Below are 26772 nucleotides of genomic sequence, written 5' to 3'. Positions count from 1 at the left end.
TAGTGATATTTTATTCTTCATTATATCTAACTATATTTTGTATACATACAGGATTTTTTCTTCTAAAAATTTTTGGGATACAACTTCTTCTAATAGACCAAAACATACCTCAAATCTATCACAGGGCTTTGTTCCAGTCTTCAGCCCGAGCAAATTCTCTCCATTTTCTTTCTTTTCCCAACCAACTTATCTTAACAACTCCCTTTTTATAATTCTTTTTACAATTTTTATCTTTAAAGTCATATTCCATCCCTTCATTGTGTTTACCCTTATTTTTGTATATCTATCTATCTACCTATAACTATCTATCTACATATTTTCTTTCTATAAAATTTTGGAGGTAGTTTCTTCTAAGAGACCAAAATATACCCCAAATCAAGTGGGTTGCTCTGTTCTATTCACCAGTCTAATATATGTCTGTGTAAATATATATATATATATATATATATATATATATATAACAATACAATATAATATATATAATATATGTTTATATATATTTATATATATATATATCAATTAAATTTTTTTAAACTTCTTTTTACCCCCTTTCTTCTCCCACAATTTGGTATCTCTTCTGATTTGGTTAATGCACATTTTTCTAGGGTCTTTGCCACCCTTTTAGTATTTTATTCTCTTGTTCATATACTCTTATCTAGATTTAAAGAAAAAAAAAAAAAAAGGCTTAGAAACTCACCACAAAAAAAAAAAAAAAAACAAGAAGCAGTACCAAAGGCTAGGGACCTAATCAATATGGACAATATGTGTCGGATCTAGAGTTCAGAATGACTATTCTCAAGGTGCTAGCTGGGCTTGATAAAGGCATGGAAGATATTAGAGAAACCCTGTCTGGAGAAATAAAAGCTCTCTCTGGAGAAAGAAAAGAACTAAAATCTAACCAAGCTGAAATCATTAAAGCTATTTATGAGGTGCAATTAAAAATGGAGGCTCTTACTGCTAGGATAAATGAGGCAGAAGAAAGAATTAGTGATATAGAAGACCAAATGATGGAGAATAAAGAAGCTGAACAAAAGAGAGACAAACAACTACTGGACCACAAGGGGAGAATTCAAGAGATAAGTGACACCATAAGATGACACAACATTAGAATAATTGGTATTCCAGAAGAAGAAGAAAGAGAGAGGGAGAAGAAGGTATATTGGAGAGAATTATTGTAGAGAATTTCCCTAATACGGCAAAGGGAACAAGCATCAAAATCCAGGAGGCACAGAGAACCCCCATCAAAATCACTAAGAATAGGTCCACACCCTGTGATCTAATAGTAAAACTATTAGATCTTAGTCTTAGTGACAAAGAGCTGAAAGCAGCTCAGGACAAGAAGTCTGTAACATACAATGGTAAAAAATATTAGATTGGCAGCAGACTTATCCACAGAGACCTGGCAGGCCAGAAAGAACTGGCCTGATATACTCAGAGCACTAAATGAGAAAAACATGCAGCCAAGAATACTATATCCAGTTAGGCTATCACTGAAAATAGAAGGAGAGATTAAAAGCTTCCAGGACAAACAAAAACTAAAAGAATCTATAAACACCAAACCAGCCCTACAGGACATATTGAAAGGGGTCCTCTAAGCAAAGAGAGAGCCTAAAAGTAGTAAACCAGAAAGGAACAGAGACAATATACACTAACAGTCACCTCACAGGCAATATAATGGCACTGAATTCATATCTCTCAATAGCTACCCTGAATGTAAATGGGCTAAATGCCCCAATCAAAAGACACAGGGTATCAGAATGGATTAAAAAAAAAAAAAACCAAACCCCATCAATATGCTGTCTACAAGAAACTCATTTTAGACCCAAAGACATCTCCAAATTTAAAGTAAGGGAGTGGAATACAATTTACCATGCTAATGGACATCAAAAGAAAGCTGAGGTGACAATCTTTATATGAGATGAATTGGATTTTAAGCCAAAGACTATAATAAAAGTTGAGGGAGGACACTCTATCATACTCAAAGGGTCTGTGCAACAAGAAGATCTAACAATTTTAAATATCTATGCCCCTAACATGGGAGCAGCCAACTATATAAACCAATTAATAACAAAATCAAAGAAACACATTGACAATAATACAATAATAGTAGGGGACTTACCCCCTCCCCCACTGAAATGGACAGATTATCCAAGCAAAAGATCAACAAGGAAATAAAGGCCTTAAGTGACGCACTGGACCAGATGAACATCACAGATATATTCCAAACATTTCATCCCAAAGCAAAAGAATATATATTCTTCTCTAGTGCACATGGGACATTCACCGGGATAGATCACATCCGGGGTCACAAAACAGATTTCAACTGGTACCAAAAGATTGGGATAATTTCCTGCATATTTTCAGATCACAATGCTCGAAGTTAGAACTCAATCACAAGAGGAAATTTGGAAAGAACCCAAATACATGGAGGCTAAGGAGCATCCTTCTAAAGAATGAATGGGTCAGCCAGAAAATTAAAGAAGAATTGAAAAAAATCATGGAAACAAGTGATAATGAAAATATAATGGTTCAAAATCTGTGGGACACAACAAAGACAGTCCTGAGAGGAAAATATACAGCAATACAAGCCTTTCTTACAAAACAAGGAAGGTCTCAAATACACAACCTAACCCTACACCTAAAGGAGGGAGAAAGAACAACAAAGAAAGCCTAAACCCAGCAGGAGAAGAGAAATCATAAAGATCAGAGCAGAAATCAATGAAACAGAAACCAAAAAAATAAATAAATAAATAAAAATTAAAAAATAAAAGAATAAATCAACAAAACTAGGAGGTGGTTCTTTGAAAGAATTAACAAGATTGATAAACCACTGGCCAGACTTATCAAAAAGAAAAGAGAAAGGACCCAAATAAATAAAATCATGAATGAAAGAGGAGAGATCACAACCAACACCAAAGAAATACAAACAAGTATAAGAACATATTATGAGCAACTATACGCCAGCAAATTTGACAATCTGGAAGAAATGGATACATTCCTAGAGATATATAAAGTACCACAACTGAACCAGGAAGAAACCTGAACAGACCCATAACCAGTAAGGAGATTGAAGCAATCATCAAAAATCTCCCAACAAATAAGAGCACCGGGCGAGATGACTTCCCAGGGGAATTCTACCAAGCATTTAAAGAAGAATTAATTCCTATTCTCCTGAAACTGTTCTAAAAAATAGAAATGGAAGGAAATCTTCCAAACTCATTTAATGAAGCCAGCATTACCTTGATTCCAAAACCAGATAAAGACACCAACAAAAAAGGGAATAACAGACCAATATTCTTAATGAAAACAGATGTGAAAATTCTCACCAAAGTACCTGCCAATAGGATCCAATGGTGCATTAAAAGGATTATTCACCACGACCAAGTGGGATTTATTCCAGGGTTGCAAGGTTGGTTCAACATCTGTAAATCAATCAATGTGATATAATACATTAATAAAAGAAAGAACAAGAACCATATGATAGTCTCAATAGACACTGAAAAAGCATTTGATAAAAGTACAGCATCCTTTCTTGATCAAAACTCTTCAAAGTGTAGGGATAGAGGGTACATACCTCAATATCATCAAAGTCATCTATGAAAAACCCACAGCGAATATCATTCTCAATGGAGAAAAACTGAGAGCTTTTTCATTAAGGTCAGGAACATGGTAGGGATGTCCATTATCATCACTGCTTTTCAACATAGTACTAGAAGTCCTAGCCTCAGCAATCAGACAATGAAAAGAAATTAAAGGCATCCAAATTGGCAAAGAAGAAGTCAAAATATCATTCTTTGCAGATGATATAATACTTTATATGGGGAAACCCAAAAGACTCCACTCCAAATTTGCTAGAACTTGTACAGGAATTCAGTAAAGTGTCAAGATATAAAATCAATGCACAGAAATCAGTTGCATTTCTCTACACCAACAACAAGACAGAGGAAAGAGAGATTAAGGAGTCAATCCCATATACAATTGCACCCAAAACCATAAGGTACCTCGGAATAAACCTAACAAAAGAGGCAAAGAATCTATACTCATAAAACTCATGAAAGAAATTGAGGAAGATACAAAGAACATACTCATGGATTGGAAGAACAAATATCTATGCTACCTAAAGCAATCTACACCTTTAATGCAATCCCTATCAAAATACCATTCATTTTTTTCAAATGAAACAAATAATCCTAAAATTTATATGGAACCAGAAAAGACCTCGGATAGCCAGAGAAAGGTTGAAAAAGAAAGCCAAAGTTGGTGACATCACAATTCCAGACTTCAAGCTCTATTACAAAGTTGTCATCTTCAAGACAGTATGGTACTGGCACAAAAACAGACACATAGATCAATGGAACAGAATAGAAAGCCCAGAAATAGTCCGTCAACTCTATGGTCAACTGATCTTTGACAAAGCAGGAAAGAATGTCCTACATTTGTCTCTTCAACAAACGGTATTGTGAAATTGGACAGCCACCTGCAGAAAAATGAAACTGGACCATTTCCTTACACCACACACAAAAATACACTTAAAATGGATGAAGTACCAATGTGAGAAAGAAATTTATCAAAATCCTTGATGAGAACAAAATCAGCAAACTCTTCGACCTCAGCCACAGCAATTTCTTCCTGGAAACATCAGCAAAGGCAAGGGAAGCAAGGGCAAAAATGAACTACTGGAACTTCATCAAGATCAAAATCTTTTGCACAGCAAAGGAATTAGCCAACAAAACCAAAAGACAACTGACAGAATGGGAGAAGATATTTGCAAACAACATATCGATAAAGGGCCAGTTTCCAAAATCTATGAAGAACTTATCAAACTCAACACCCAAAGAACAAATAATCCAATAAAGAAATGGGCAGAAGACATGAACAGACATTTCTGCAAAGAAGACATCCAGATGGCTACAGACACATGAAAAATTGTTCAACATCCATTGACATCAGGGAAATACAAATCAAAACCACAATGAGATACCACCTCACATCAGTCAGAATAGCTAAAATTTAACAAGTCAGATGCTGGTGAGGATGCAGAGAAAGGGGAACCCTCCTACATTATTGGTGGGAATGGAAGCTGCTGCAACAATTCTGGAAAACAGCATTAAGGCTCCTTAAAATGTTGAAAATAGAGCTACCCTATGACCCAGCAATCACACTATTGCACCCGAATGTTTGTAGTAGCAATGTCCACAACAGCCAAACTATGGAAAGAACCTAGATGTCCATCAACAGATAAATGGATAAAGAATATATATATTCTTCATATATATATATATACACATATATATATATATATATATATATATAAATGGTAATACTATGTAATTGTAATACTATGCAGCCACCAAAAGAAATGAAATCTTGCCATTTGCAGTGACATGGATGGAACTAGAGTGTATTATGCTGAATGAAATAAGTCAATCAGAGAAAGACAATTATCATATGATCTTCCTGATAGAAGAATTTGATAGGCAATATGGGGGGCTTGGGCGGTAGGGAAGGAAAAAATGAAACAAGAGGGGATCAGGAGGGAGACAAGCCATAAGAGACTCTTAATCTCATAAATCAAACAGATTTGCTGGGAGATGGGGGTAGGGAGAGGATGGTTGGGTTATGGACATTGGGGAGGGTATGTGCTATGGTGAGCTGTGAAAGGTATAAACCTGGTGATTCACAGACCTGTACCCCTGGGGCTAATAATACATTACATGTTAATAAAAATTAATAAATGGCATCTATATATTTCTGTACCTATATCTATATATCTATATCTATATATCAGCCTCTATTAAGGGTAAGCAATTGCTAGCCTGTCCAGTGGGTATCAGTATGAGAGTTTCCAGACTGGACATAATATCTCTGTAGAGATATTATGTATGTGTGGGGCGCTCAGGCATTATTAAGAAGGTGAGTGAGAAAATTGGATTTCCCCAAATGCATCCCAACGGGCTAAAAAAAATCTGGTTATGGGCTGTCCAGTGACACCCTTAACAACAATGCTGTTGTTAGACAGTTGGCCTGGAGTGAAAGTAGTATCAAGAAGGAAATTGACTGGCTTTCTATCTCCAGAACTACCTGAGGCTCTGGGTTTCCATTGGTAATCTATTGTTGGGGAGTCACCGTGAAGGACCCTGGGCCCCACCAGTCCCTGTTGGGAGTGCTGGTTGTCTGAGCCCTTGCAGATTGAGATCCCCAAGGGCATTCAGATTCCCAGTGTCCTCCTCTACATGTAGGACATGGGTTGCAGGGCTTTGATTTTTGCTTTTGAGAGCATTCTCACTTTCAGTGTCGTGGGCAGCCACTTCAGTGGCATTTAGTAGCAGAGCCTTGAGGGGCCAAGTTGGTAAACGTATATAAGGCTGGAACTAGGGTCTTGGACTTCTTTCTTAGTCACTTTTCTTGTTTCTTACTCTCCTTTTGGGCCTGGTTGTAAAAGATCTGGTTAGCAGCGCATAAGTGCCCTTTTAGGGTCCCCTCTTGTCTAACAACCAACTTTTATTGAGTATCTGGGGCTGACTGGTTCAGAGATTTGTCTTTGAGAATGATCTCTGCCTCGGGAGAACGGGGGGAGATAGCCGTATTTAATGAGAGCCTCTCTCAACCTAAGAAGGCTGTTGGGTTTTCCTCTTGAATTTGGGTGATGATAGGCAACTTGGCATAATTCAGAGGCTTAATTAACCTTTGATCTTCTTAATCCCTCAAGGATGCAAGCCTGGAAGTGAGCTTGGTACCAGTTTTTGAGGGGATCATTAGGTTCCAATTGGGATACTGGGGAGGGACAGCGTGGGCTCCATTTGGGAACTGGAAGCCACCAATGGTAATGCCCTGGTAATGAAGTTGCTGTTTGTCTCCCTATTTTTCACTGGTGGCCAGAAACCCACATTTCTCTGCCTTGGAGAAGGTTTGATTTAATGAGAGCTCTACATCCTTCCATGTTAATTCAAACATGTGAGATTTTGGAAGGCTTCAATATATTTGTCTGGGTTGTTGGAAAATTTTCCAAGGTTCCCCTTTGTCTCAAGTCTTGCAATGAAAAGAGCTCCTATACCCTAGCCATAGCAGCATCTCCTTCCCTTGGTCCTTCTCCAGGTACATGTTCTTGGAAGGGATAGAGCCCCCAAGCACCAGTACAGGTTCCAGATAGAGGGAACTGACCTAAGACCCCAATAACCACCTTGAGGCCATTTGCCTATGTACCTTCAGTGTGGGTGTGGTAGTCCTTTGTCCCCCTCTAGTGGCCGGCCGCAGGAGAGAGCAGCCAGGAAGCTGGAATCAATCCTACACTGCTGGCACAGGCCCTTATTTTCCTTTAAGGGCCAGAAACGTTGTACATAGGGTTGTTCTGTCCGTTTTCCCTCACGTTTGCAAAACAAGTCTAATTGTAAAATTGATGCCTTGTATTATAATTGATACCTCCCACAAGTGGCCATGTCCCCTCCTCCAATTTGTATTGTGGTCATGCCTTGGAACAAAAGAAAGTAAGCTGCCTTTTCTTCAAGGTTTGCAGGTCAAAATGTTTCCAGATATTCAGGATGCATCTTAAAGGAGTACTGGTGTTGGGCAGGGAATTACAGTTGCCCATCTACAGGAAGAGAGGAAAAGGCATCCCTTAAGTCAGTTCCTTATAATAGATCAGGAAGACCTTTCCTGACCTGATGGCCTGGCCCATTTATGTGACTGACGACCAAGGACCCTATCAATTCTGCGAGGGGCTGGGAGTAGTTGTGCTTACCCAGGCTTGACCCTACCTGTAGAGAGTGACCCTTGCCCTAATCTTTTTTTTCTTTTTTTGTCCCGTTTCCTATCCATGGGACTTGAGGGGTACCAGTCATGACCTATTAAGTCTCCCTGAGTAGTTGATGGAAATGCTAGACTTCTTTTGACTCGTTGAAAGTTGGCATGATGGCATAACAGAATTGTCCCGTCTGGCATAGCCACAAGAAGAGGTTAGTAAAGGCCACCTTTTGGAGGGGTATGATGAAGGAACTTGGGGAGATGGAAGCTGCCTGGGTAGACATTAGTTTACCAGCCCTGTTTTGCCATTCCTTCCTATAGGTGATGAAGCCAATATGGGGGGTGTGTGTCTATCTTAAAGTATAGATAGGGGAATTAACAATTTGTCAGGTGTAGTAAAATGGCACCTGCCACCATGTGTGAGTACTCCTTCAGGCCTAGGCTTATGGGGGTTGGATTCTATCCATCATTTGTGCAGAAAGAGCACCCACATTTCTTCTCCATCTATGCACAGAGCAGATGATGCCAGTGATCTAATATAGGGATTAAAGCAGTGCGGGTGGGGGGTGCTTCCTGATGCACAGCATGGGCCTGGACCCTGAGGAAGCCTTGGTTGCCAGCCCCTCTGGTAAGTATAGTAATGCATGCTTCCACCTGACCCGGGAGCCGGGGTAAGGAGTATGAGTCAGAGATGCCACCACAGGGCACATGGCAGAGGAGGAAGGCTGTTCTTCATCATGACAGGGAACTGTGTGTGTGATCCCTTGAAGGCCACCTGAACCATTGGATGTCCAAGAAAAGAGCAGTAAAGGGTTTTTTCTCTCAATACCTGGATAGGCATGTAAGGAGCCAGGTCCCTCAGAGAGCCTTTGGGTGTCCACCAAGGATAGTCTCGGTCTATCAGTTTTCTCTAGGTCCCCCACAATCAGTGATCTGGCCTGAAATGAGTTCTGAGTCCTCACTTTACTGATATTCCCAACTTATGTTGGGGGATCAATCAGAGAGGAGCCCAGAGAGCCTGTCACCAGAGATTTGAGAATGGCAGGCATGCTAATCCGCTCTTAAGTGACTGATGGGTGTCCACTGTTTTAACAAAATGGAGAGAGAGACGCTTTCTGCTATACACAGTTAGATGTCCTTTATGCTGGTGGAGATCCTGGATGAACTCCCAAGAAAATATTTCGGAATATCTTTTCCTTTAATGCCCAAGGTTCTTGGTCATGCCACTATGAAGAATGAAGAGGTAGACCAGACGAAGACTGGTAACCAGCAAAGCAGAGTTTATTGAGCGATAGTACAAAACTCCCAAAGAGGGAGGGGACCCAAGAGGGTTGCATTGGAGTTTCTAAGTCTAGGGGTTTTTATGAGCACTTTTGGAGAACTATTTTAAGCAACCAAAGTGTTCTAAGGCATGCTGATCAGGGCTTTGATCACGCATCTGTCTACCTATTAGGTTAATGTTTATGTGATGATGGCCTTTCTGGGTAACATATGGGGAATTATGTCTAAACTGCCCCAGTTCGTGATAGTGACAGATGCTTTGTTTCATTTTAAAACATCTTGCAGAAGTCATTTCTACAAAGGCTGCAAAACAAAATGCTAGTACAAAATAGGATGTTTGTACTGTTTTGTCTTAGCTATCCTATTTCCATGTTTTCTTGTTGGGGACCCTGGTCCAGACCACCTAACTGTCCAACTAATTCCTAACGTTATTATTACAATGAGAAAAGGTTTGCAGAAAGGGGTTTTTTTGTTTTTGGTTTTTCTTTTAAGGGAATAAATGTGTTTAGTTTCCTTTTAAATGAAAGTATGCTTTGATGACAGTGGAAAATATTCATCATCTAGTCAATAATCCAACCAAAGAAATAAAATGTTCATGCTACTCCCAAAGGTAAAGACACCTAGGAAATCTTAATTATGTCACAAAAGGTCTAGAGGGTCATGTAAAAGAATAAAAGCATTTGGGGATTTCTCAAGTTCCAGATGACCAGACAGAAAATACAAGTTATGAACTAAATAATAATGATCGCAAACAATTGTGTTTTTATGTGCTAGGCACTCTACACACTTTCCATATATTGCATTATAGTATCACAGTTCCTCGGCACTAATCAATAAAAGAACTCCATTCAGCCTTTGTAAATCATTAGAGAGCAGCTCAGGAAAACCACTGGATAAACAGCAACAGAAATGTGAGTTGCTAGATTTGACACCAATTAAAAACAGTGTTTAGAACTACATTAGATGCTAATAGATCTACAGAGGCTAATTTTAAGTGTATGGTGAAAATAAATCCCAAAGAAGACTCAGCTTCAGAGGTATCATCATAGGCTAAGTTTTACAAACTCATAAACTTTAAATTAATATAGAACAGACTAAAAAACTCTTAAAGGGCATCCAGTCTCTTATAGGCTTCTTCGATGAAAGTTAACATATTCTTCATCTGGGATGAGTTATGGAGAATATCTACGTCTCTCAGAAGAGCTTCATGGTTTGGAATTGATGTCAAAATTTCTTTCTGTGGGTATAATAGCACAATTAGTTTAAAATTTTTAAAGAACTGAGATATAATTGACATATAACACCATATTCCTATTCTTTCAAATTTGTATTATTCTGTTTTAACTCTGTCTATTCCCTTTCCTTTCACTCTAAATGGATTACAGATAGGACTATTTTAAGTTATTTTTGAGAAACTTGTAGAATTTCTACCACCATAAACATTTATACCATAATAGCTACTGGGAACCTGTGAAAACAGAGCCCAGTATATAGTCTGCTACAAATAACACAACATTATTTCATGAAGAGTTATAGGCCATTATTAGAAGCATAAACAAACTCAACTATTGGAATTTACTTCCAGAAATCTACCTTGCAGTTACAACTACACAAATATCTAAAGATACATATACAAGCAATACTGAGTATTATTTGTAACTGCAAAATCATTTATTTCCACCAGTAATTCACAAATTATAGTATGGTAAAATGCAATGTTATACAGTTATTGACAAGAATGAGAGATCCACATGAAAGATGCTCACAAAATAAGATGTTCAAACTATTCTGTCAAGTCAGAAAAATAATGTGCCTACAAACGTATCATAGATATCATTTGTCTTTAAAAAAAGGAAAAGGATATTATAGTTTTATATATGCAATTCACAACTGATGATACAGCTGATATGGCAAATTAGCATTTACCTGAAGTGTGGGTGCTTTGAGACTCTTTTGAGAAAGTTCTGGAAGACAGAGTATCCCAATATCTATTTGAAACATCTGAAGTAGAAAAAGAAAGCTACAGATTATTTTAAAAGGCTGATTCCTCTCTTCTTACATTCAAAAGTTGTCTTGCTGAGAGATAAGCATTAAAAAACTTATCCAGACTCAAGATATGCATCATTAAACAATTACCTGTTTTACTTTCTCCTCCTCTTCTTCCACCTCACTTGTCAGAACCTGAATTTTGTTCTTTAGGCTCTGAATATTCCCAGTTGTTGACTCTATGGTTTCGACTATTTTATCTATTTCTTCCTGAGTAAGAGATCAGAAAGTTAATGTTTTAAATTAAATACAGTATTAAATAAAACCCAAATAGGTATTAATATACATATTTCTTAAATACCAGATATACTGAAAAATTTTTAGAAAAAACTGGTAAATTATTTTCCTTTTGCAAAACAAACTTCCGAGAAAGTAATTTACCAACATACTAATTCATTACATGGAGATTTAATTTCCATGGAACAAGGAGATACAACCCATGTACAAGAATATTTCCTGCATAATTCAGCAAAACTGCTACAGTCAGAGATCCTGGTAGACCTGTGTGAATACAGCAGAGCCCAAGGACTGATGGCCTAAAAATTTGCTGTGCTGTGTCTATCCATCTCTAAGCCACAACACACCCCTGGCAACCACTCATCTTTTTATTCTCCGGTTCTGCGTTTTCTAACTCATCACATAGTGGCAGTCATACAGTATGGAGGCTTTTCAGTTTTGCTTCTTTCACTTGTGATTTATAATATGCACTTAAGGTTCCTCCATGTCTCTTTAGGACCCAATAGCTTATTTCTTTTTTAGTGGTGAATAATATTCCATTGTCTGATATCCCACATTTATTTATCCAATCACCTAATGAAGGACATCTTGGTATTCCAACTTTTGGCAATTATGAATACAGCCGCCACAAATATCCATGTGCAATATTCAAACATCCATGTATAATATACCAACATTCATGACAATATACCAAGGCATATGATGGCTGTATCATGTGTAAGAGGTTTCATTTTGTAAGAGACTGCCAAACTGTATTCTAAACTGGTTGTGTCATTTAGCATTTCCCACCAGCTATGAGAATTCCTATTGCTCCACATCCTCATCTGCCTTTGTTGTTGTCCACGTTCTAGATTTTGGCCATTCTAATTCTAGGAAGTGCATATAAAGTCTCCTTTCATGTATAGTTTTCCAGTCCATTTTTTTTTTGTTGTTGTTCTTTCCTATTGATTTGTACAGGAAACTACATAGTTTGCTTTGCAGAATTTGTGGGTCAGGTTTAACCTGTTCCTCGGTCCTGAATTTCCTGCGACTTGGTTTTTGGATTTTAGAGAGTCCTGTCCAGTACCAATGTGTGTTACCACATGTATTAGTTTACTGTGCCTGCCCAAAAAACTGCCACGCACTTGGTGTCTGAAATCAGAAATTTATTCTCTCACAGCTCTGGAGAGCAGATGTCCAAAGCAAGGTATGGGCAGGATAGTGCTCCCCCTGAAATCTCTGAGGGAGAATCCTCTCTTGCCTCTTCCAGCCTCTCCCAGACTTCCTTGTGGCTGCTTGCTCCAATTTCTGCATTTTTCACACAGCCTTTTCTTCCATGTCTCCTCTTATTAAGGACACTTTTGTCTCTTTAAGGACTTTAGTCTTTGTATTTAGGACCTACCCAAGATAATCCAGGATGATCTCATCTTGAGATCTTTAATTATATCTGGGAAGACTCTCTTTCCAAATAAGGACACATTATATGTTCCAGGGCTAGGACTTGGGCATATCATTTTTAGGGATACCATTCAACCCACTATAAAGGGAATGAATAACAACAACGAATAAAGAAAAGTTAATATAGTAAGGACTAAAAATTTGCATTGTGGTTAAAAAAATATATATATTGGTCCATTGCTTTAGTTATCTTCTTTTGGTAGCCCTACTATTCCTATGCCATATCTTCTATGCTGAGCTTTTACTTTGTCAGTTTTTCTCAACTTCAAAAACAAAATGTTTCTTTTTGATTCTTAAAATTTTCTCCTTTACTATTATTTTAGCATTTATTTGTTACATTTGCTTTAATTCTTCTAATGTAGAATCTGAAAAGCTTTTTCTTTACTTGTAATTTTTCCCTAAATTCTGTGGCTTCAGTTTTTAGTATGTCTAATGCCGATTTATGATTTTTTCCATACCCTCTATTGTTTTTCTGAATTTCTTTCAGTTTGCTTAAGAATTAGGTTAGTGTTCATCTGTTTTGTGAACACACGCTTTTAGCATGCTTTTGTTTTCTGTGGATTGCTATTTTTTGTCCTTATTTTTATATGTTCTTATGCTAACTCTGGTTGTGAAATCCTATGGCTCTGTTCTTTTTTTTTTTTTTTTTTAAGATTTTATTTATTTGACAGACAGAGATGACAAGCAGGCAGAGACAGGCAGAGAGAGGGGAGGAGGCAGGCTCCCCGCTGAGCAGGGAGACTGATGTGGGGCTCCATCCCAGGACCCTGAGATCATGACCTGAGCTGAAGGCAGCGGCTTAATCCGCTGAGCCACCCAGGCGCCCCTATGGCTCTGTTCGTATGCGGAGGTCCATATAGATCAAAAACCTGAGCCCTTGCAGTTCCCATACCATCTTCTCAGTCTCAGAGACAGCGCTCACCACTGTCTTTTCTGTAGCACCATCAGCGAATGAGAGAGCTCAATGAATACAACTTCCATTATTAGCTGATACAGGTTTTTGAAGTCACCCCAAAGAATAGCTCTAGGCTACTGTGGGAAAAGGTAGTGGTTGTAAGTAAGGCACATGACAGAAAACTGATGGATACAGACAAGACCTAAAAACTTTTAGTTCAACGGTTCTGTTAGGCCAGTGAAGACTCTTGTGCCCACAATGCAAACAGTGCTTCCACTGAGTAACTGGCCATCAAGCAAGCAAACCCGACTCTTGTAATGCTGTGATATAAGAAATATGTATTTGGTTTTCATCCCTGGTTTCTGACAGAGAGCTTCTAAAATCCTTGTAATCTGTTGAGTGATTGGGGTGACACAGTGGCATCCTTTGCTAGTCATAATAAGCCTCTTTCAACCTTACCTGAGAGTTTATGCTAATGAGTGATTCAGAGAGGATGAAGGCTGGTTGCCAGAGCAAGCAACCAAGTGATTACAGGGTTGGGACTTTCAGCCCCACTCCTTGGTCTCTTGGGAAGGGGAGATTTAGTTAATAATCAATTCCGCCTACGTGATGAAGCTTTCATGAAAATTCTACGCACTGGATTCAGAGAGCTTTCAGGTTAGTGGAACACCTTGGGAGGCTAGCAAATCATTGAACATGAGGAACGGGTAATGGCAACACCTGATTTATATGTGGAAAATTCACACATTTGGTGTCAGAAGTGTTGAGGATTGAATAAAGTTTTTTTCATTTAACTGTATTTATGCTTTTTTCTAGAAAACAAATGCCCCTCGTATTACAGAAGATCACACTATCATTTACTATCTCTGACCACTTTCAAGTGACTTACTCAAGTATTAAATATTAAGATAACTGCCATGATTACACTTTAAAACCTTTAAAATCACCTTTAAAAAACCAAATTCACAAAAAAAGAGTAAGAACATGATTACCAGGGGCTGGGAGTGGAGAAAATAAGGAGAGGTTAGTAAAAGGTATAAATTTTCAGCTATAAGATGAAGGAGGTGTGATGATCTAATGTGAAAAACAAGGTGATCATAACTGATAATACTGTACTGTATACTTAAAAATTTGATGAGAGAGAACTTAAGTGTTCTTAACACACACAAAATAAAAAATAAATAATGTGAGGTGAAGGATGTGTTAATTTACCAGATGAGGGAGTCCTTCACAATGTGTACATATATCAAATCACTACAATGTATACTTCAAATTATAATTTTAGCCCAATAAAGTTGAAATAAAAAAAAAACTATGTCAATGATATCCAACTGTTTATTACATGGTAGAACTAGTGTCAGTGCTGCAAATATCCTCTTGAAAAGTAGTAACAGGAAAAAAATTCAATATAACCTAACACTAAGAAGAAAGTGAGTTTCTATTTATTAAATATGCAATTTATTAATTTATAATACACATAAGTTATAATATATATAATTAATTTATAATATATGTAAATTCATTGCTCAGAGTCTAATGCATCCAATGTTATTCTCAATCATATGGAAAAACTGGAATAAATTGTGATTTTTGAATTATTAGAAATCCCTGGGGGATGCATTCCTTGCATAACTATCAATCCTGCATTTTCTAAATTGCTAACAAAGACCCAAGGGCCATCATCTACAAACTACTTTGAAATGGGATATATGGGATATAAGGGATATATGGTCTAATCAACTTTAGTCTTAATAACTACTTAATAAGCCCTGTACGTTTGTTTCTCTTAACTGTTCAAGTATCCACTAACTAAAAGCCTGAAGTTCGTCATAATACCTAATGTTATCTCCCATTATCTTCTGCAAGATAATGATTGAGAATCAGAATCGGCAGTTGGACTAAGATGTGCATCATTAACTTTAAGCAGTTTGTCTAAGGTTCAGCTAAAAATAGGTCTCTTTTTCACATTTGTATAATAAAATCATATAGCACACACATCTTGAAGTTGTTTTGAGAATTAAGGGATATAACTACAAGTGCCTAGAGCAGTGCCTAGAACACAGAAAGCCCTAGTTACATGTTAGCCATACAATAATAACAATTAGTATAAAAGAAGAATTTAATGAAAACCCTGTTCTAAGATCTAGTATTTATTATTCAGAGAATATCATGATAGTTAAAAAAATTTCTTATTCTCTTCCTCTTTCTCCTAACTCTCTAATTATGGACTCCCTGTTCAAATTTCATACCTGCAATAATGCCAGACCTTCTTCATTAGCTCTGTGCTGTGCTCTTTCCATTTTCAGTAGATTTGACACGTTAGTTAAATCTTTCAGCTTTTTGGGAGGGACTTTAAGGGTTTCACATAGTTGTAGCAATCTTAGGAATAATAAAAAAAAATTACGTTTACTTTTTTAAGTACTATTTTTATTTTGTTTTGTTGTGTTTTGAATTGTGATTGCTGCTATCTTTTTTCTGTCCTCATATTCTCAAGGGCTATCATATTCTTTTATTAACAGTAGCTAACATTAGCAGTGACTCACCCATTAAAAAGCCGTGACACATTATCTTTTAGCCTTTTGAGTTATTAAGATTTACTTCAAATCATGTAGCACTTAAGTTGTTTCATGAAAGGAGAAATTTCTGTTTTACACACTAATCAATTTTATTATATATATTTATATAATTTCATTTTTATATAATTTCATTTAAACATATTTTAAATATATTTATTTATTTATTTGAGAGAGAGAGAGAGAGAGAGAGAGAAAACATGAGAGAGGTCAGCGGGAGAAGCAGGGAGTCCAAGGTGGGACTTGATCCGGGGACTCCAGGATCATGACCTGAACCAAAAGCAGTTGCTTAACCAACTGAGCCACCCAGGCACCCTCATTTAAATATATTTTAAAATAAAACATTCCTTGTATCTTCTGAATATATTTCCTAGACTAGTATAGCACATAATTCTATCACTGTAAGTCATAATTATGACACTGTCTTAGATAATACGACCAATGAAAAGAACTCTGTATTAGTTACTCTAACAATGATTTTAAAAGATAAGTGAGTCCTACAGAGTTTAAGGCAAATAAAATATTAAGATTAAAGTGCTTTGTTTAAAAGTATAATCAACATGTCTATGACCCAGCAATTACACTACTGGATATTTACCCCAAAGATACAAATATAGTGATCCGAAGGGGTACCTGCACACCAATGTTTATAGCAGCAATGTCCACAATAGCCAAACTAGGGAAAAAGTCCAGATGTCCATTGACAGATGAATGGATAACACAATGGAATATCATGCAGTCATCAAAAAATTGAAATCTTGCCATTTGCAAAGACATGGATGGAACTAGAGGGTATTATGCTAAGCAAAGTAAGTCAATCAGAAAAAGACTATCATATGGTCTCACTGATATGCAGAATTTAGGAAACAAGGCAGAGGATAGCTGGCATAGAGAGGAGAAAATGAAACAAGATGAAACCAGAGAGGGAGGCAAATCATAAGAGACTTAATATTAGGAAACAAACAGAGGGTTAGGAGGGGAGGGAGGTGGGGGGGTTAGGGTGGCTGGGTGATGGGGAGGGTATGTGTTTTGGTGAGGGCTGTGTATTGTGTAAGACTGATGAATCACATTCCTGTACTCCTGAAACAAATAATACATTATATGTAATTTTTTAAAAAAAGAAAACTGCATATTAGTCAAACTAAAACAAAAAAGGACAATCAACATGAATACTGTGCAGTATTAAAGTTAAGGAATCCTCTCTAAATATGTAAATAAAGGAAAGAATAGAAGAAAAAATAAAAAGAAAATTTTAAAAACCAAATTAAAAACAAAAAAGTTAACAAAATATAGCAAGGTTATAAAATCTTCCTTCAAACTGGGTTGGTTAGATTGCCAATGGAAACTAACCTATCACTACCCTCACTGGTAGCAGGAAGCAATACAGCTTTCCTAAAAGCTTGAATTCTTAGATTCCAGGAGGAAGAGATTAAGGAGGAAAATCTAAATTTGGTTGCTTCTTCTTAATAGCAACATTTTGGAGTTCTCAAAAACCCTACTATTTAAGATTTGCAGGTATAAATAGTGGAAAACAAAACTCATCTTTCTAGGATCTTACTCAAAATATTTTTTGTAAAGAAAAAAGAAAGAAGCAGGTAATATAAAGTTGCACCAATAAGAATTTTCATCAAACTGTTGGGACAAACCTCAGTTATCCAAACATTAGGAAGGGCATCACATTTAAGAATAAAAACCTGTAGGGCACCTGGGTGGCTCAGTCTCTGAAGCGCCCAGCTCTGGATATCCGTTTAGGTCATAATCTCAGGGTCCTGGGATCAAGCCCCTACATATGACTCTGCACTCAGCATGGAGTCTGCTTGGGTTTCTCTCCCTCTGCCCATGTCCTCACTTATTCTTCACCTCTCTCCCCCTAAAATAAATCTTTACAAAGTAATAATAATAATAATAATAATAAAAATGTGTGTCTATAACCATTCCTAAGAGGCATAAGTTCTTGATTTCTAAACTAAAATAATGATCCATTTATGAACAATTTCTTCTACAAGTTTATCAAGTTAATTCTGTGAAAGGGTCACTCACTATTCTACATGTTGTAAACAGAGGTTATATTTGCAGAAATCTTAAAAAATCTTATTAAAATAAAAGTGTTACATGAATACATCAACTACACCTAATCATCATTCATAACATTTTTCTATTGGGCAGACTCATGATCAGACAAACAAAACAGGGCTGCTAGTCAAACTGAATGGGTTAGACACTACGGTTTTTAGAGAAACATATTTTAAGAAAGTCTGCTCTATAGAAAAATGTTATGAAAGATGATTAGGTGTTGTTGACATAGTAGGGTGTATTCATGTTACACTTCTATTTTAATAAGATTTTTTAAGAATCCTGCAAATCTAATTGTACTAAAATATTCTCATTTACACACCAAATATGACATTTGTTCTCTATTAAAAGGCAATAAATAGCTACACTTTTATTATGTATTAGCTTATACACTGGGTTTTTAGTACACTCCTTCCCTTTTAATATTAGACTATCATTCCCATAAGCAGGTTGCAGGTCCACTTCTAGCAGTCCTTCTTCAATCTCTTCAATCTCTATACAAACTCCCCTTCCCATCCACCCTTTCTGTTTTGTTACTGTTGAAATTATACTTAAAGTAAGGAGAATTTTTGCTCAGACTTCCCAAGAAGTCTACTAGCTCTAGTTTACTAGACTAGAAATTAGTCTAGACTAGACTAGAAACTAGTAAACTAGACTAGACTAGAAACTAGTCTACTATTTTCAGGCAAACCTGAAACTAAGATATGAAAAGAAAAAGTTGGGTGCCTGGGTGGCTCAGTCAGTTAAGCAGCTTTGCTTTTGGCTTGGGTCATGATCTCAGGGTCCTGGGATCCACTCAGTGGGGAGCTTGCTTATCCCTCTCCCACTGCCTCTTTCCCCACTCATTCTCTCTGTCTCTCTCTCTCTAGTAAATAAATAAAAATCTTAAAAATAAAAGAGAAAAGAAGAAAAAGAAAAGAGAAGAAAAGGAAAGAGAAGAGAAGAGAAGAAAAGAAAAGAAAGGAAAAAAAAAAGAGGGAAAAGTTATGCAAATAGTAGTCACTGATATCCTTGGCAGCAGTGTGACTTTAAAAGCACTTGAAAAGAAACTTCCATTTGTGAATTGCCACAAGATGAAGATAAGTAATACCCTGGAAAATTACACTTGCTGCTTATGAAAATAATCTAATATAATATCTGAAGTGAAAAAATAGTAATGGAGTAAATCTCAGATAAGAATGGTAAACCATTAACTTCAAATTGCTAAAAATGAAGACGGAGTTAAAGTTGACATAATATCTTTTCAAATCCCAATACAAAAAAATGAACTGTAGAAGTAGGTATTTGTGATTTTCAGACTCATTTTTTAAATAAATTCTCTTAACTTATTTCATAACTGCATGCAGCAGCAGTTTAGAGTATATATTTCCAAGTCATTCACCTTCTTAAAACAACAACAAAAACAAAAACAAAAAAACAACATGAAAGAAAAAATTTATATCCCACAAATGTCTGTTCTGGTAACATAGAACAGATCAGACTCTCACTAATTTTATTTTAAAAGTATATTTTTATATTTTATAAAAAAACTATTGCATAACATTACCTTTTCTTCAGATAGTTAAGATGATACTGAACTCGTTCATTTTCTCTAACATTATTACTCAAAATTGCTCTAGAAAAGAAAAAAAAAAGATGAATGAATACTAGTTTGAAACACAGTGAATATAATGTGTTTACTTTTCCCCCTGATTTCTTTCAAGTGCCCCTCCTTGCTAGCCAGGCAGAATTAACCACTTTTTATTTTATATCAAATACACTTTCCTCCCCAAGTTTTATTCCTGATTTTACTGAGAAAGCCTCTAGGATTTTGTCATTATGTAGAATACTTGCTGTAGGCTCCAGATAGACAATCTTTGTCATGTTAAGGAAGCATCCTTACATTCTTGTTCTTTAAAGAGTTTTTTTGTTTTGTTTTGTTTTATTCTTAAATAAGGAATTAGTATTGAATCCAGCAAATGGTTTAGAACAGATATTAAAATATCACATTATGTTTTCCTAGTTTAATCTGTTATGCTGTTTTGATAGCTTTCCTAAAGTAATCTTTGGGTTCCTAAACTAAATTTTATTTGTTTAGTGTTAATTATTCTTTAGATATACATTTGGATTCTATTTCTAGTTTAGTAATTCTACATCTATATTATTAGTGAAAGGAGTTTAACAGTTTTCAGGGTATGTATTTGTACATATATTCTATTTTTTCAGGTTTTGATATCAGGATTATAATTTTATGTAATGAAAATAGCTTGCTACTATTTTATTTATTTTTGTTTCACACATTTATTTATTGAAATACAATTTTAAGCAAAGGTACAATCAAAGTTTTTATTACATTCTATAATTATAATTAATTTAGATGAGTTCAGCTTCTTGATGGCAGAATCCTGTCTTACTTTCTTTGATCCCCACTATGATAGCTTACATATTAAGTGTCAACTGGAACTCAACTTCTTAAAGTAGCCCTAGTGACAGAACAAGTTTAAAGTTTACAGGTAGCAGGTCATGCAACACAGACTTCACTTTTCTTTTACTGATGGAATCCTAAGCTTCTGAAATTAACAATGACTTCCTGCGTAAGGCTAACAGCATCAAGACATTATATTCTTCAGAAAAACATCTTATCACCGTAAAATAAATGACATTTAAAAAGAAATGTTTCTAAGGAAATATGTTTCTATGGGAAACATATAAGTAGAGATCAAGGGCGAAATGGAAACCTTTCATACTTACATTATTACTGAATCCATCATAGTTTGCAAATGCTCTCTACTACTCTCTGAAAGAGGCTGCCAGGTTTTTCTCTTGTTGGATGTTATCCGAACCTGTTTTAGATCAGTATGCTCTGTTTGTCTTGTTACTGGTAAAAGAAGAGACTAGGTCAATCTTGAAGTTTTATGTTTCTACTTAAAAAGTGATTCAAGTATAAATTTATTTTAAAAAGCTAATAGAAGTATGAGAACCAAAATATTATGAAACTGCACAAACTGCTGAATTTCCTTTTTATTGCATAGACATAATATGCCAGGTGTTGAGCATGATTATGCTGTCTAATATTATGTTAACTAAAATACTACTAACTGATACTGCATATACAAACTCAAGGCAATTCTAAATGAAGAAGCAGGCTACAATTATTAGGATTCAATATAAAAGTCTGATTCCCAGAAATGACCTAAATTAAAGAGCTTCACTAAGAAGACTAGAAAGCTATTTCTACCAAATGCTGAATGACAACTGGAACAAAATATTCAGGGTCTACTTGGTTATTGGTATTGTTCTACTTTTAAGGGATAAACAAAGGAGATACACTATTGGCTCATATTACGATTAGTTTTGGAGAGAAGGGAAACTAAATAATTATCATTACAGGTATTCAAAGCATTACAAAAGAAAAAGTACACTGTGAACTATGGAAGTATAGCTTCCTAGCTTGGTGTTGCTGAGGAGAGAGAGGGAATTCCTCAATAAAGTGATGCCTAAGGAAAGATGACCACTCCAAATTAATTTACTGCAAACAAAAGTAGACAGTAGCCCCAAACTAATCTATGCAATAGTGGTAGGACAGAAGTATATCTGTTTTAAAGAGAAATCAGTAGGTGTGTCTATATATCACAGATCAGTAATAATTCAGATTGTGGGACACTTTGATTTTCTCTAGTTCATATCAATTTAGAACCTTACTCAATATTTTGCTTGAGGCGGTTAAGTAAAATTGCAGCTGACCAAAATTACTGTCTAACCAGTATTACTTATTCTTGCAAAAATGAGAATATAGCTTTATTACTATCTTTTGATTTAAAAAAATATATATATATTTATTTATTTATTTATTTGAGACAAAGAGAACACATGTGGGGTGGGGTGGGGCGGGGTAGGGAGGGAGAGGGAGAAAGTCCCAAGCACATTCGCACACTCCTCACTGAGAGCAGAGTCCACATGGGGCTCTGATCTCATGACCCTGAGATCACAGCCTGAGCCAAACTGAAGAGTCAGACACTCAACTGACTATGCCACCCAGGAGCCCCTACTATCTTTTGCTTTTGTACAACTCATAAACAAGAAGCTGAGAATTTTTTCATGAATATAGACAGCTTGAGACAGACAAATTAAATAAGATATGGAAAATAAATACCTTCAGTAAGCAGATGCTTTGGATTTTTATTCTTTGCTGTGTTTCTAACCTAGAGAAAAGAACATGCACACATAATTAAACATCAGATAAAAAGATACTGCTTTTGCAATATATTTGTCATGTATGTTGAAGAGTATTCATATATCTTCTGGCTAGACAGAAAAAGTATATTGCCACTTTTACAAAGAAAGGGTGTGATTTCATAGGCAGGGGATATACTAAAACAATTTCTGGACAATGGTAATAAAACACAAGAAAATTCCAATAATTTTCTTTTTAAGATTTATTTTTATTTATTTTAGATAGAGTAAGAGAGCTCACAATTGGGGGTAGGAGCAGAGATAGAGAATCGTTCTAGCAGACTCCCTGCTGAGTGCAGAGCCCTACTCAGGTCTTGATTCCACTACCCAGGAAACCATGACCTGAGCCAAAATCAAGAGTGGAATGCTTAATTGAACGAGACATCTAGGTGCCCTGTGTCTAAGAATATGTTAAAGAAATCTTCAGTCATTTTGCCTATGAAATAGTGTTATATACTTTACCTGCAAAAAACACAGGCAGTGCCTAATATAGGATAAATCACAACAAAATTTTTTACATTTTAAATATTCTTTTGTGAGAGAGGCAAAATTATGGCAGAAAGCAGCTCATTCCTCCCAAGGTAATTTTTCTGTTAATAAAAACCTCTTCCACCAATTGACAGATTTCAAGTAAAGTATACACACTTTACTCCTATTCTTCACATTCAAACACTTTAGCAATGTCCCATGACCCTCTCCTCAACAAAGAATTCTATAATCAGTATCTTTAGAAATTGAAATAAACAATTTTCATCTAAGAATTTTTAAAAATTATGTTGCAATAGCTCCCACATAATGATATGAATTATTATAATTTGTACTCAAACTGACCTTTTAGTCTTCACATATTCCTCAAATGACATTTTTAATCAAAAAGTTCTGAAAGATAAACTCGGTATTTTCATTACCTTTTTCCCTGGTAACTCCACTTCCTCATCATTAATTTTTCTTTTTGGGTTTCTTTTTAACTGTTGAGACCTTTTCTTGGAAGAACTTGTTTTGCTAGACATCTTGATCTAAACAGAACAATTATAATAGTGCTTCAAAAAATCTGTGAAGATAAAAAGGACACAAAAATAAGTTTAAGCTTGCCGAATATTTGTTAAAAAGAACTATGTATAGAGACGCCTGGGTGGCTCAGCCAGTTAAGTGGCTGTCTTCAGCTCAGGTCGTGATCATTGGTTCCTGGTATCTAGTGCCACTTCAGGCCCTCCTTGCTCAGTGGGGAGCCTGCTTCTCTCTCTGCCTGCCATTTCCTCTGCTTGTGCTCCCTCTCTCTCTGATGAAAAAAAAGAAAAAAAAAGAACTACCTATAAATGTTCCAAATATTCTTTAAAAAAATCATAATGAAAGTTTTGGGGAAGTATTGTTTTTAGAACATTTAAACATATTTTAAAACAAGTATCATTGCTTATTATTAAAGTAAGTGTATCTAATTCAGTTTCATTCCTAGAAATTTCTTCTATTTTTAATGGCTTTAAAAAAATCATGTGTAAGTTCTTTTGCATCTCTTACTTTATACTACCCCATACAATAACATTATCTCCATGTTTCGATAAAAAAATGGAAATATAAAATATTGAATTGTTTTACTCTGGTCACATATAATATTAACTTGAAGATTAATACTCAGGTCTTTTTATTTTAAGCCTAATAGATTTCTCATTCGACTTATGCCAAAGATGAAAGGAGATAATCTTAAGGATCCACACTACGAATCTATGCTATGGATATTCAAGTGGAAAAGTCACTCATAAGAATTTAAGCTAAAACTCTGCCATTGCATTTTTAAAAAGCACAGAAAAATTATACTGATTATTCTGTCCTTCCACAAATTACAAAACAGGCACAGAAGTGTGAATGTTGTCAATGACAACATTTAAAATGACTCCTTTTCCATATCTAATAGTCCTTTATCACCAAATTCATTATTGTTAAAAGGAACAGAATAGTTTATTCTTGCATTAGACCTTAAGGAATAGAAAGCTTAGAAGTTAGGTACAGTATACATGGAGGGGTGTGTGTGTGTGTGCATGTATGTGCATGCACACGTGTGCATATGTACAGGCATACTTCAGAGATATTGCAGGTTCTGTTCTAGACGACAACAATAAAGCGAATATTGCAATAAAGTGAGTCAAATGAAATTTTTAGTTTGATTTGCGTGTAAAAGTTATGCTTACATTATACAGTAGTCTACTAAGTGTGCAATAGTATTATGTCTAAAAAATATACATAAAGCTGAAAAATGCTAACTATCATCTGAGCTTTCAGAAAGTCAGTCACTGATCACAGATCACTATAACAAATATAATAATAATGGAAGATTCTAAAATCTTGCAAGAATATAGAGTTCTCATCTATCCCCTGAACCCCCTCATTATCCCAGCTTTCTCCACTACCAACCTCCCACACCACAGTGGTACATAATTCATGAAGTTCCACTGACATAGCCTACCGCTCAAAGTCTATAACTTAAAATAAGGCTTCATTCTTGGTGTTATATACTCTATGGGTTTGATTAGCAATTATTTTTGGTTGAATTGTACAAAAGAATCAGTTGTGGCTGATTAAAAATTAAAAAAAAAAATAAAGGTTGGTCCTTTACTATCGGCAATACAAAATGCAGCATTTTCATTCATACCTACTTGAGGCAATAAACCATAGCACAAAACTTTTCTAAAGCTTGATACTATCAACATTTTGGATGGGATAACTCTTTGTTGTGGAGGCTGTCCCATCAACTGTAAGGTGTTCTACAGCACTTCTGTTCTCTAGTTGCCAGTACCCTCCCTTCCCCAATGTGACAACCCAAACATTATTAAATGTCTCCTGGTCTTAAAGCACCTCAGATTGAGAACCACTGCCAAGAGCAAGTCAGGGACAAGGATAAATGGCTTGATTCCAAATTCTGGCTCTGATGTACTACCTTAGGCAAGTAAATCTGTTCAATTTCCCCACTGGTAAAAGGGGTTAAAGTTAAAAGCACCAACATTAAAGGCTTTTGTGAAGCTAAAATTTTGTACAGAATACATAAAGTGCCTAGAACAACACTTAGAACAAGGTAAGAATTCAATAAATAGGAGTCAAAATTTTCTATCACTACCTGGACAGTTGTAAAGGAACCAAAATAGAAATTTTAATGCAAATGTAAAAGGGATAGACATTTTGCCCTGCTTTAGATCCACGGGAAACCACAACCCGGTGACAGTGGGTAGAGACAGATATGAAAACAATTACTATATAAAGTTATATATCATGTGACACAAGTTATAAAAGATGAGTGAATGACTATCTCAAATTGATTTGTACGTGTGTGTGTGTGTGGGGGGGTAATGATATATGGTACTCAGGGGGAAAGAAAAAAAGTAACACGGAATTACATTTTTAAATATTTAGCCAGAAGGACCAAGAATGAAGTATTTAAGAGAAAGTAGCAAAAGCCTGATGGCAGAACAGTTGGAAAGAAACTGTTCTGTTCGGGCACAGGGAAAATTCAACGAGACTGGAACGTGTATGGGAGTGACCGACAGAAACAAGACTGGAATGGTAGTTTGAGGCCAGACTATATATACTACAGCAAAGAATTTACTCCTGAGTCTGTAGGAAAAAGGGAGGCATCCTAAATTCTCTTAATTTTCTTATCGGTTTACTGAAATAAAGGGAAACCAAGTCGCTCAACCGAGGCCTCAGTGTAAGCACAGGGAGCGAGCACCAAGTTTGGCAAAACACAAATAACGCGATGTTTACCTGCCTCGGGCTAGCGACGCTGCCGACCGCAATCACGTCAATGCCCGTGACACTAACCTCTAAGGCCGCACTTGGCCTCCCTACGGGCCGCCGGGGGAGATTAAGGAAAAAAGAACCGGGATGAGGATGATCTGGGGAAAGGAGGGAAGACCCCAGGAACCAGGTGCGGGACTTCACTGCCTCCTCGCGAAAATCAAATACTTCAATCCTTGGTCCCGAAGGGCAGATCTGGAAAATCATCTCACCCTTCTGAGATACAAGCCGGGGAGTCGGCCACAACCGCGTTGGCCACAAAACCCATGCCGCAAGCTGGACCCACCAGCAGTTTAAAAGCTTTCACTACTCACCGAAGACGCCTCTTCCATCCTCCAGGGAGCTACTGTCAGAGCAATTCCCGCCCAATGCTTTGAAAGCGAAGGAGACCAGAAGTGGGCGGGTAGAAACCGGAAGCAGCTGTGGGGAGAGGCGGGCATCTCGGTACAGCCCTAACGTCATCAGAAGCGCGCCCATGGGAGCGCGATGAGATTG

At 36.4% G+C, this 26772-nt stretch overlaps 1 protein-coding gene across 2 annotated transcripts; it reads right to left on the bottom strand.

The window, feature by feature from the left end:
* Positions 1-8997: 8997 nt before the first annotated feature.
* On the bottom strand, positions 8998-26721 carry CENPQ (centromere protein Q). Of its 2 annotated transcripts, none has more exons than XM_004780418.3 (9): positions 26592-26720; positions 23403-23545; positions 22415-22463; positions 21013-21139; positions 19829-19897; positions 15886-16015; positions 11158-11277; positions 10948-11022; positions 8998-10258 (listed from the first exon to the last, which is right to left on the bottom strand). In XM_004780418.3, the coding sequence occupies exons 2-9, from the start codon at positions 23502-23504 to the stop codon at positions 10127-10129; spliced, it is 804 nt and encodes a 267-aa protein (XP_004780475.1). In that variant the 5' UTR covers positions 23505-23545; positions 26592-26720; the 3' UTR covers positions 8998-10126. The 2 variants fall into 2 exon arrangements, with proteins under 2 accessions (XP_004780475.1, XP_004780476.1); XM_004780419.2 differs by having other exon boundaries at positions 10077-10258; positions 10948-11041; positions 26592-26721.
* Between the last annotated feature and the right edge of the window lie 51 nt (positions 26722-26772).

This window comes from Mustela putorius, unplaced genomic scaffold (genome assembly GCF_011764305.1).
Source record: "Mustela putorius furo isolate JIRA1106 unplaced genomic scaffold, ASM1176430v1.1 tig00003983_pilon_pilon_pilon, whole genome shotgun sequence".
NCBI classification, from domain to species: domain Eukaryota; kingdom Metazoa; phylum Chordata; class Mammalia; order Carnivora; family Mustelidae; genus Mustela; species Mustela putorius.
This window is presented reverse-complemented; position numbering and strand designations above follow the sequence as displayed.